Source organism: Puma concolor, chromosome A2 (assembly GCF_028749965.1).
Source record: "Puma concolor isolate L17-30 chromosome A2, mPumCon1.1.hap2, whole genome shotgun sequence".
Lineage (NCBI taxonomy): Eukaryota > Metazoa > Chordata > Mammalia > Carnivora > Felidae > Puma > Puma concolor.
The window spans coordinates 155,682,797-155,695,030 of NC_141668.1; the positions used below are offsets into that span (position 1 = coordinate 155,682,797).

A 12,234-nucleotide genomic window follows, 5' to 3' on the forward strand; every position below is an offset into this window, starting at 1 on the left:
AGAAAGGGGAAATCCAGATCTCTGATATCTGTGGCTTCAAACACGGAAAACAGTTTTACCTTCCCTGGGTCCTATCCCTTTCTGATCCCCCGTTTTGTTCGGTTCTTAGCTTGGAGTGCTAAGAGCATGGGGCCCCTTCCCTGTTTCTCTGGCCTGTTGGGCTCGATGCACTCCAGGATGGCTAGCGTACAAAGGGCCGTGCGGTCTGTACGGGAGGTGCGGTAATCCTGGGTAACAGGGCTCGAATTGGCCGGCTCGTCGTTTGCTCTGGGCCAAGCCCTCCCCTCTGAACTGTGTTTTGTCTCATGCCGGGCTGAGTCACATAGAATAGATAGATAGTTTATCAGCACATGTCCTACAGATCATATTCTCGACTGACAAATATAGCCCGTTAGCGCACAGGCCGGAGGCTCCAGTGTGTGTGGCTGCTGTGGGTGTCAACAATACTCCACAGCCCGGATTCCACCTGGCAGGCAGCGGGCAGGGGCCGGGACTGCGGTGCTCTCACGGGTAGGTGGCCGTCGTGGGTGTGGGGGCGTGGGGGGAAATGGGAATGAGGAGGCTTGTGCACCTGCTGGTGGGAGCCTGGGGGGCAGTGCCTCTTTGTTTATATCTTTCCCACTGTGCCGTGCATGGCAGGACCCTGGCAAACATCCCCAGTGGAACATGGTGGGGGGGGTGGATTAGCAATTTATCTGCGTTTTAGGGCAAGAAATGGAACTGAATGGAGAAGGAGAGACTGTGGCAGAGGTGGGAGGTGCCCAGAAAGGCTGCCGCTGTAGCGGGGGTCCCCAAGATTCCTGCTCCTGGTTTGTGAGTCTTTCCCAGGAAACTGCCCTGGTGCCCGCGGCTGAGCTCAAAATGTTCCGGTCCAAAGTGCTGTCTAAGGGGAGATAAATCAACTTTGTTTGTGTCTTCGGTGCCCTGAAAGGGATGATTGACATCTGGGGGCGGGGGGGACACTTTCCTTCTGGGGATTGTCTCCCCGCTCTCCAGAGAGAGAGGGCGAGGGTGGGAAAGGGATCGGAGACCCAGAGGAAAACCATCTGGCTTTGTGAGCGGCTCAGCTGTGCTGGCGGCTCTTCTCCACCAAATCCTCTCCGGAAACTCAGGGGCTGGGGCCGTCTCCCAGAAAACCTCCGCTGACCATGCCCTGGGCACAAGAATCCAAGGGTGCTCACGGACCCCTGGTTTGTGTCTTACGTTTAATAAGTGATGATGTCCGTCTTCAACTCTTCTCTTTTTTTCCTTTAAATCACTGACATTTTTGGAGCTTTACTGGGTGCCAAATACTCTCTTACGCACTTGACTGAAATGATCACACGCGCTCCAGTCGCCAGTCCCGTGAGCTGGGTGCCCCTGTCAACCCATGTTCAGAGAAGTACACCGGGGTGCAGAGGGGTTAGGTGACTGTCTCAGGGGCGCACAGCCATAAACGGAGGAGGCGGGACTCCAGCCCAAGCAGGCTGACTCCTCTTAATCCCATGCCCGGTGGCCTCTGCCTCCCTGCTTGGATTTTCTGGTTTAACAAGTTACCAGGAAAGCAATGGGTGCTCCCAGGGAAACTCTGACCCTGTGACGTAAGATGTCATTTAATTCAGAATTTGGCTGAACTATCCTGACGGTACTGACCTCACTTGAGCACTTAGCCCTTCATAACCCTACTGTTTCTAGCCGAAAACTCACTCTGGGTGCCAGCTCTGGGGTCCAGGCAGTAGTCTTCCGTGAGGCTAGAACGGGATTTGTGAGACGCTGAAGCCCCTTGTTGGCCACGTTACTGCCTCTTCTGTGCGTTGGGGTCGCCAAGAATTCCCACTGGTTGTGGCTGTTCCCTGAGCTCCGGTGAGGCTGAGGTGGGTGTCTTTTTCCCGAGGTAGATACACTGGGAAGAATGCTGTGGAGGGTCTGGAGCTGGTCTGCCCAAGGGAAAGAGGGGGCCCGGGGGTTCTGAAGAGTAGGTCGGGGTGAGGGGCCGGGCCCCTCTCCCCATGGCTGTTCAGGTGACCTCCTGACCTCAGCTCTGTCCCTGTCTCCCCACCTCCCCGCACTTGCCGCTGTCCCTCCCCCAGCCTGGCACCCAGAATGGCTGGGCACCTGCACTGTGGGCTTTGTGGGGTCTCTTCCCCCGGGGCCTCTGCACCTTAGATTCTCAGAGATGGGAGCCCTCTACCCAACCCCCTGCCCCCTCTCTGTCCAGATTGCTGTTTGACAAGAAGGGAGAGGACTAGGTGACCAGAAAGTACCCCCCTCCCGCCTGGAACGCTGGCATACGTCTTCTGAGTGGGGACTCGTGCTCTGCTGCTAGGGGACGTGTTTTTTCCAGTCATGCCCTCTGGCTCGGACGGTGGGTGGTTCTGCGAAGTGATTCTCATGTGCCTGGCTTGCAGAGGGAGCGTGGACAATTACTCAAGCAAACCTGCACGGATAGTCCCCTTCCCCTTCCTCAGGGTCCCGTGGCGCTGCCCTGAGCCCCACTCTCCACACACACTTGAGGGCCTCCCTCCTAACCCGCCTCCACAGCGTCTATCCAGCCTCCCTTGTCAAATCCCCACGCCAAATCCGTCTCTCTGAGCCTCTGTTCCCCTCTCCAGGGGGAGAGCTCTGATGCAGGGACATTCACCCTTCTGCATTTGATGAGTGCTCCCAAATGTCAGTTACTTGGGGTTCCCAGGAATCAAAGGACAGAAATGCACAGCAAGGGAGCTGGGCCAATACGCAGGGTTTCTGTGTTGAGGTCAAGGAGCCGGACCCTGGCTGCACCCCCCCTCCAGGGCTACCATCATTCACCCGGTGACCTCTCGGGGCACGCGCCTGACTTGGAGCCCACCTCTGGGGCCTCTCCGGGGGCTGCTCCCGTCAGCAAACCGGGGCCCTTCTCAGCGCGGTCTACGGACAAAGCGAACTTCAACCAACCAGCGGGCAACTCAACTTGCCTTGTGTGCTGTGAGGTAAACAAGCAACAGTCTGAGGGAGAAAGTAACAGGGGGCTCTGGCTTAGAGGAAGAGGCCACGCCAAGGAGAGAACACTGAGTTCAGGGTATGGGGTGCAGGGGAGCCCTGTGGACGAGGGAAGGGGTCCAGGCCGAGGCACTGAGGAGGAGAGCAGTCGAGGGTGGACATGCCAGGGCCCTGTGAGGGGCTGGGATGTCCCCTTCATCCCAAAGGGAAGTCTCTGGAGCACTTGAGCCAGGTGGCCGCGTGATCTCACCCTCGTCGGAAAATGGCTCTCACTGTTGGGTGACAAATGGATTGGACGTGGGTGAGTGGGAAGTCGGGGCGCCAGCTGTAAGGATTTTGCACGACCGGGGCCAGCTGTGACACTAATCGGTGGTGAGAAATGCCTGCCCTCTAAGACTTGGGTGATAGATCGGATGTGTGAATGAACGTGTGTGTTTGTGTATGAGTTCATGCCCACATGGCGGGAGGGGTGAGGACACAGAAGGTGTAAAGGAGTGACCTCCAGGTAACGGTGGAGTCAAGGTGAGGAATTAAGGCGGCTGGGGACGGATAGATTCCAAGTGAGTAACTCTTGTGTTTCTTCGAGAAATGTGGGAGACATCCAGGTGGATATGTCAAGGAAGCGGTGCGATCCAGGCCCTAGAGGTCGCTGTAGATCGAGACCGGTTCTTTTAAGTGGCTCTTATTTCACTGTCCGCTGTATTCATTATTTATCGCCGCATAAGAAATCGCCCCGACACTTAACAGCTTAGTACAAAAAACGTATTATCTCTCTCTCAGAGGGTGAGGAATGGCTTAGCTGAGCGGTCCTGGCTCAGGGTCTGTCGTGAAGTTGCACTTAAGATGTCTTCTGGGGCTGCTGCTATCTGATGGCTCAACTGGGGTGGTGGACCTGCTTTTAGACAGCTTCTGCTCACATGGCTGCTGGCAAGGGGCCTCTACTCCTTCCCGTAGGAAGCTTCTCTATTCAGCCGCTTCAACATCCTCATAACATGGCGGCTGACTTCCCCCAGAGCGCATGACCCAAGAGATAGAGAGAGCAGTGCCTGGTGGGACTTAGTCTCAGAAGCTGCACGCCATCACTTTGACCACATTTTATTCATTAGAAATGAGTCACAATCCAACCCATGCTCGGGGGGCGGGGGGAGGAATGAAACTCTACCCCCCTTTTTAGAGAGCAAGAGGGAGTGCAAGCAGGGGAGGGGCAGAGAGAGAGAGAAAGAATCCCAAGCAGGCTCCATGCTATCAGTGCAGAGCCCGATATGCGGCTTGAACTCACGAACCATGAGATCACAACCTGAGCTGAGATCAACAGTCAGATGGACTGAGCCACCCAGGGGCCCCAAACCCTACCCTTTAAAATATTTTTTTCATGTTTATTTTTTATTTTTGAGAGAGAGACAGAGACAGAGACAGAACACAAGCAGGGGAGGGGCAGAGAGACAGGGAGACACAGAATCCGAAGCAGGCCCCAGGCTCCGAGCCGTCGGCCCAGAGCCCGACGCGGGGCTCAAACTCACAGACCTCGAGATCGTGACCTGAGCTGAAGTCGGACACTCAACCGACTGAGCCACCCAGGCGCCCCAAGCTCCACCCATCTAAAGGAAAGAATGTCAAGGAATTTGTGGGTACAATTGCAAGCCATCACATCCACAAAACAAAATACATTTTATTGTTCACCGAAGCCGGGAAGCACAAACAGGGCTGGCACACGTTTTTGTATGGCGTTCGGGCACTGCTGGAGGGGGCTGGTGCTGCGAGCCATGGAGACCGAGCTGGAGTCCCCCCGCCCCCCGCCCCCTGCCTCCCCCTATTCCCCTTCATTCTCAGTGCCTGTCTGCCTGGCCCGCTGTATCTCGCGGCTGCCCGAAGCCCACGCTGGTTGCCACCTACATGTTGGAGATTTCGCTGTAGTTGCAAATGCCGGGCACCAAGCATGGAATCTCTGCTCAGGGGCTGGTGACTTAGCAAGTCCTCCTAGCCTCCAGCCAGCTACCCAACCTGAGCTGACACAGAGGAGAGGACAGACCAGCATCTGGGCGTCACAGGGGCCGGGAGGGAAACTGAGCACAGCAGGTCCCCGTTCCCCATCCTTCCGCGTGCTGGCCTGCCGGGGCCTTTCCCTCTTGGGCCAGTGGCTCTTGTCCTGAGTATGTCTCCAGCAGGTGGCAACTGATCACAAAACACGGAGGCAAGCTCAAGGCTGGGGCAACCCATGGCCAAGTCAGCCGGGAGGGGCAGGCCAGGAGCTTTCTCTTTTGTTATGTAAGCGCCTACATAATATCTTCCATTTTGCAGGTTGGCCCGCAAAGCCTACAGCATTTATTCTCTTGCCCTTTCCTGAAAAGGTTTGCTGACCCCTAGAGTAAAGCGAAAGATTTTTCCAGGAGGAATTTTCCTTTCCACTAGGAATCCAAACTTGGAGAGTCTCTGATTGTTGACGTTTTCGCTCAGGACCCGGGACACCAAGAGAGGTACACAAATGAGCCTGATGACACTCTGTCCCAGTGTCCTTTCTGTTGCCATGAGTGACGTCACGCTTATCCTCTGCTCTCTTCCAGTCCCATGTGGTTTCTTGTCGGGAAGATGCCCTGTGGCTGCGGACCATGTAGCCCAAATCTAGGGATCTGTGTTCCTTTATGATTCTGCTGTAACCGTGCAAAGCCAGATCTCCAGCAGGGAACTGGGATCAGGCGTCTTCTTAGATTCGTGATCTTTGCTGTAAAACTCAGTGAGGGCTCACGCCAAAGCCCTGCATTTCTTACGGTGCCTCAGGACAGTCTACTCGGATGTGGAGTTTTCTCTAGGAGGATATTGCTTTCTTTGAAACGAGGGTCTCTCAGACTGGATCCTGTAGAGGTGAATTTTTCTCTGTACTCCAGCTTTGGTAGAGTCTACCATGGTGCTATTTCTATAGTTCTGGAGAAAGTTAATGCTCAGGAAATTACATTTTGCGTATTTGCAGGAAAGGTTGTGTTGACTAGAACTCATGCTACAAAGAAGAGATTAGCTTTGTCTCTCTTTCCTGAGACCGGCTTTCTTTCCTGAACCTCTTGAGTGACTGTCACTTGCATGGGTCCCTGACATCTGCCTGCTTTCTGCTTGCCCCAAAGTGGCTTTGTCCCTGGATGGGTCTCCTACCTGTCCTTCAATGACTCATGGGCTTTGTTGTAAAACCGCTTCTCGGATCTGGCACACATCCGTAGAGCTACTCTCTGAAGGGTTAACTTTGAACCTGACCGGTTGTTTAGGGAGGCCTCCATGCTGCCCTGGCCCGCACAGGACACCAGGGGCTGGGCTGGACATGGCCTTCAGGCGTTGGTATTTCTTAGCTTCCCTGGATTTCACATTATGTGTAGACCCCTAGCGAATGTGGTCATCTCTTACTGTTCTTAGAGCTTCCACATTTTGTCACACACGTTTGCAAACAGAACGTCTCACCGGCAAGACCTTGACTTAAAATCCCAGCACATTCAAAACCCTCTTAACTGAAGACTAGAACCTCCTTCACTGCTTTGCAAGACGCAGGGGAAATGGGGAACGTGGTTGGATGGCAGACAGGATATACTCTTTCCCACCAAAACACTGACACTAACACTGATTTACAACCATTTAAAAATAGAACCCAAAGGCATCAAGAAGAGACCATTCCTCTAAGAAGCAAACTTGAATCATATTTCTCCAAATGAATGCATGGAAACTAATGAGCAATGGTTTTTGGTTTTGTGTTTTAATGCATGGGCAATTAAGGTACAGATCTGGCTACTCCCCAAGGATTTGCTGGTCTAAGAAAATGACAGACACTCAGCAATAGAGGCCGAGTCACGGCTGGTTGATCTAGAGCACACAGGCTGTCCTTCAGCTTTAAGTACCCTTGACTGCCTGGGCTGTCCACGCTGCTCAGAAAGTTCCCTTTACTTTAGTTTTTGCTTTGCTTTTAGTGTATTTTTTTAATGTTTTATTTTTAGTTTTGAGACAGAGATAGGGCATGAGCGGGGAAGGAGCGGAGAGAGAGGGAGGCACAGAATCCGAAGCAGGCTCCAGGCTCGGAGCTGTCAGCACAGAGGCCAACGCGGGGCTCGAACTCATAGACTGAGAGCATGACCTGAGCCGAAGTTGGACGTTCAGCTGACTGAGCCACCCAGGCGCCCCCTTTTTGCTTTGTTTTTCCGTGTAGACTTGGTTTATGTGTAGAGATCGCCTCAAAGCAATTAGTCTATCTGGTTCTTTCTCTCTTTTGAATTTTTCTCCATTTCAGGAGGGGGCCTTTGCTCTCGTTTGTAGGCTGGTGCCTCGCATGTTTTAATGGAAACTTTTTTTTTTTTTCTTTTGTCAAAAACCAAAACCTTAAGCCCTTGGTAGCTTAGGCGCTCCGGACCTGAAGATGACAGTAAGGAAACTGATAGAAGACAAATTAAATGCAGCAGTTTCTGGTTCTGGGTGAGACGGAGTTAGGCATACTCTGCTGTGTCTCTCCCACCAAAGGCAGCTCCATAAAACCCAGTCAGAATACATGGAATATGAAGACTCTGAAAAGTAACTGGTTGCAAGAGAATCAGAGAAAGACACCAGAATTCCAAGTACCAGGAACCTGAGGTGTGTTTCCCATTTTCCCCTCCAGTGTTCCGCAGCCTGGACCCAAGACAGCCTGGAGCCCAGAATTGGGCACAACGGTTCCTAGTCGTGCTCCAGGAATAGAAAAGGGGACTCCTAGTGCTCAGAGAGTGGGGGCAAATCCCTGTTCTTCTTTTTCCCATCCTGTCACATTTCAGCCCCCAAAGGATTCTGCGGTAACAGGAGGGACAGGGAAGGTTGATAGCAGAGGACCTCGGTCACCCAAAGCTTGGAGAAAGGGGATCCTTCCATTCTCATCAGAGGAGTTACAGGCCCCAGAGGGTGGAGAAAACTTTCCTTGCTTTCGACAACGAAAGCGAGGTCTGAAGCCCTTCCAAGTTTTGCCCTTTCTGGGGTACTCTCCCTCTGCCCTCTGGTGTGCATGGAGAGGTAGGAAGTATCAGCAAAGACACAGAAGTTATAGAGAACCAAATGGAACCTTGAGAAATAAAATAGGCCATCACTGAAATAAAATATTCCTTGGATAGGCTCACAAACGTAATTGGAGATGATATGATATAGGGAAGAGTGGGACGTTTGAAGATGGGTTGCTGGATAATACCAACCTGAGAAAAAAGGGGGAAAGAGATTTATAAAGAATGAACAGCCTCAAGAATCCACGAAACGATAGTGAAAGGGCTCATATTTGTGTTGCTGGAGTCTCAGAAGGAGGGGAGAAAGAGGGCAGGGCAGAAGAAAATCTTTGAAGATTTTCCCCCAGTTTGGCAACAGATCCCCCAGTTTGGGACAGATCTGAAAATCCCCCAGTTTGGCAACAGATCAAACCTCCTGACCAGAGGAGCAAGGCAAATCCCACACGGGATAAACTCAACGAAATCCATGCCCGGATTAATCATAATTAAACCGAGGAAAACCCAAGACAAGGGAAAGCTCTAGAAAAGTTGTGAGAGAATGATGATGTGTCACCTTGGTGAGAATTATGGTTCCGACAACTGCACGCGTCTCCTGGGAAACCATGGAGGCCGGAAGACACAGGCACAGTGTCTATACGGTGTTGAAGAAAAAGCATTATCTCAGGGTTCCAGAGGCAGCCAACACAATCTTCAGGGTAAAGGTGAAAACGAGATATTCAGATGGGGGAGGACAGAACATTTATCAGCAGACATCCCCTGTCTGAGGGGACATGGGACCACAGGAATGTGGGAGGAACAACAGATATGGTACATATCAGGGTAGACGTGATGGGCTCGCGTCCTCCTAGTGCATTCTTTAACATAAGATTCATGATTGGAAGCCAAAAATAGAACACTGACAGGTTCGGTGCCTGGGAAAACCGCAGCACAAAGGCGAGAGAGCCTAGGGGAACCTTGGTGGGAGTCAGGTGTCTATGGCTCACTATCAGTGGTGAAATGTTGTTTCTCATAGACCGAGATAAGAAGTGAAGCCAGAGTTGATCCTCCGGAGGGCAGCCATGAAAACGAAGAGGAAGGACACAGAGAAACATAGTCAAAAACATAGTAGAGAAGCTAAATTGAATACTAGAAGGCGTGAAACACACAAGAAGGCAGAGGAAAACGAAGGAGGGGTCATGCAGAAACCGGGTAATAAACGAATGTAGACCTAAACGCAAAGTATCAGGCATTATATTAAATGTAAATTGCCCAAACACACCAATTAAAAGCCACTGTTGGAGTGTGTCTAAATAAATGATCCGACAAGATTCTGTCTACAGGGGAGCCTGGCTGGCTCAGTCGGTGGAGCATGCGACTCTTGATCTCAGGGTTGTGAGTTCGAGCCCCACATTGGGTATGGAGCCTACCAACAAAAAACAAAAAACAAAAACAAAAGATTCTAGCTACAAAATCTCACATCAAATATAACCGTATACGTACTTAGGTTAAAAGTAAACGGATGGAATTGAGAAAGTGAAAAAACAACTCCGAACACAGGAGAAAAGTTTTGCAGATCATCTATGTGACGAAGGACCTGTGTTTAGACTATATAAAGAAGTATTTATGACAAGTCAACAATAAAAAGACAAATGGCCCAATTGAAAAATTGGCAAAGGATCTGAATACCCAGGAAGGTATAACGAGGGCCAACAGGCACATAGAAAGGTGTTCGATCAACATCATCAGCTGTCAGGCAAATGCAAATCAAAACAATTAGATAGCACTTCCCATCCACTGGGACGGCTCTGATGGAAGAAAACAGAAGAACGAGTGTGGAGAGGATGTGGAGACGCTGGAGCCCCAGGCAAGGCTGCTGGGGCCGTAAGATGATGAAGCTGCTTTGGAAAAGAGTCCCGCGGTTCCTAAAAAGGTTAAACACACAGTTAGTTATCAGACGACCCTCCAAAAGCTGCTCCCACTTAGTTACCCAAGAGAACCGAAAACATGTCCGTACAAAGACGTGCACCGTTTGCACCTGAATCAGAAATCTCCTGTAGGTAAAAGAGTTTTAAGGGAGACCAAAGACAGTCCCAGATGCCAGAAATGAAGGGAAAGACGGAAATAAATTGGGGCCAGCATTTTCAGCTCGTTAGACGGAAATTACGGCTCCTCAGCGCTCGGCTGCACAGACGAAAGCTGCGTCCCCCCCTCGGACTGGCAGGCCGTTTATGGCGAGGACACAGCTGAGTCAGAAGATTAAATATTTGGTTTTGTATCCCCACTGACTGCCATTTAGAAGCATCTGGAACTGGAGCAGAGAGTATTCAACAGCCCTGCTATTGGCCAGCTGACACGCTGTGTGTGTGTGTGTGTGTGTGTGTGTGTGTGTGTGTTCTGATTAACTTACGAACTTCCCTCTGAGTATGTTCCAACCTGTGGGAAGATTAGTTGCTAGAAATTCAATAGAAGGCAGAACCATGAGGCTTCAGGAAGGAATGCCCAGGGGGCTCTGGGAACCCACAATTCAGCTGAGAGGCAAGGGCAGAAGTGTGAACTTCTAGAATAGATGCTTGAAGGGTGATGTTGAACTTGACTTCCCCAGAGTACGATCAGGCTTTAAGAACTTTAGCAAACTGCCATCCTGGAAGTAACAGGCATTTCATCATTGCTTAAGAGAATTGATTCATTCATTAAAAAAAATTTTTTTTTAATTTTAGAGAGACTGTGTGTGTGTGAACGGGGGAGAGGGACAGAGGGAGACAAGAGAGACAGAGACAGACAGAGACAGGGAATCTCAAGCGGACTCCACATCCAATGTGGGGCTCAATCCCATGACCCTGGGATCATAACCTGGGCTGAAATCCAGAGTTGGACGCTCGACCGACGGAGCCACCCAGGCACCCCTCATGTTTCATTTTAAAGTTCGTGCTATAACTGTTTTCTTCTCTGTGTGTGTACAAAGCTGACATAACGTATGTTTCTTAAATAGGTAATTTCACACGCCCGAAATGGGACACAAAGTGGTCGTATTCGACATTTCTGTCGTCAGAGCCTTGTGGGAAACTCGTGTCAAGAAGCACAAAGCCTGGCAGAAGAAGGAGGCAGAAAGGCTTGAGAAAAGCGCTTTGGAAAAGTATGTGTTTTCTGTACTTGCCTGTGGCTTCTCGGGGACACGGGGGCTTGGCAGGCAGCATAGTGGAGGGGGATGCCTTTCTTCTGGGATTTCTCAGTCAGTGACTCTTGCTCACGGGACCTCAGAGCTGTCACGCTGTTGCCTGGCTAGTGAACGTTCGATTCCTGTAACAGTCACCCCCAGTGTCGTAAGGACCCACATACCTTCCAGGCGCGGTACTGGGCACCAGGACGCCACAGGGAACTTGGTGGAAGGCTGCCAGGCTGGCCTCACTAGGCCATCTGATGCTCTCCACACCTGGGCGGCCCCTGTGACCGTGCCCCGGGGCAGCTCAAGGCCACTCCCCGTCATGCATTTCAGCCCTCACCTATTGGACTGAAGGCTGCATAAGAGTCCCTGTATCAATGCATTTTTTACTCCAATTGAGATGATGTGATTGGACTAACTATTCGTGTCGATTCATGAAATCTGAGGAAAAGAGAGTTACTTGTCTATGAAATTAAGTCGAGTGCTTTGGAAGAAACTACATTTACAAAAAATATGAGCCACACAAAGGACTCTGCACTGCGCAAGTCTGAATATGACAAGCTGGAAAGGTTGCACATGGGGGTGGATTTGCATGTCTGTACTTTTTATTTCCCACGGAGGAACCCAAACCGGTGCTCCTGGCTGATGCGTTAAGGATGTGACTTACCTAAGAAAGGCAGAATGGGATTCCGACTGGCAGACCCATTTTCGGGGGAGGTCCATGACCCTGTCTCAAGTTGGCAGCTGGTGACCTATTTCTATGCTTGAAGCTAAAAAACAAAATGCGTAAGGTGTCAATGTCTCTCTATCCTGGGCTCTCCATTTTTCTGAACTATTTGGATGCAACAAATACCTGTTCTGACCATGCTTGATAATTCCGCTGTGGCTGTAAGCCTCACCGCTGTCCCAGGGGGATATCATTATCCCCAGTCTGAAGACAAGGTGGTTGGGGCCTGAGTGACTTTGCCCGAGTTGATACAGCTGGTAAGGGGAGGATTTGGCCCAGCTCTTCCCCCTGCATCGTGCTGTAATCCCAGAGAGTTGGGATGTTCTTTTCACTTGCACTCGTCTGAGGTTATCCAATATGATGTGAATCTTGAATTTAAGAATGAGAACCTCAGAGTAGGCATCAATGGGTCTGAGCGATCT

General features: G+C 51.1%; 1 protein-coding gene across 2 annotated transcripts in view; it reads left to right on the plus strand.

Annotated features, from left to right (window-relative positions):
* The first annotated feature begins 353 nt into the window (after nucleotides 1-353).
* The window catches only part of LRRC2 (leucine rich repeat containing 2), a 39,355-nt gene continuing 27,474 nt past the window's right edge, over nucleotides 354-12,234 (plus strand). Inside the window, exons 1-2 of one of the 2 annotated variants that reach the window (XM_025916522.2) lie at nucleotides 354-510; nucleotides 10,915-11,058. In XM_025916522.2, coding sequence (XP_025772307.1) covers nucleotides 10,934-11,058 — 125 coding nt within the window. In that variant the 5' untranslated portion in view covers nucleotides 354-510; nucleotides 10,915-10,933. Of the gene's footprint in view, nucleotides 511-979; nucleotides 1,854-10,914; nucleotides 11,059-12,234 lie in introns of those variants that run through there. The other variant, XM_086698411.1, reaches the window with a different exon arrangement.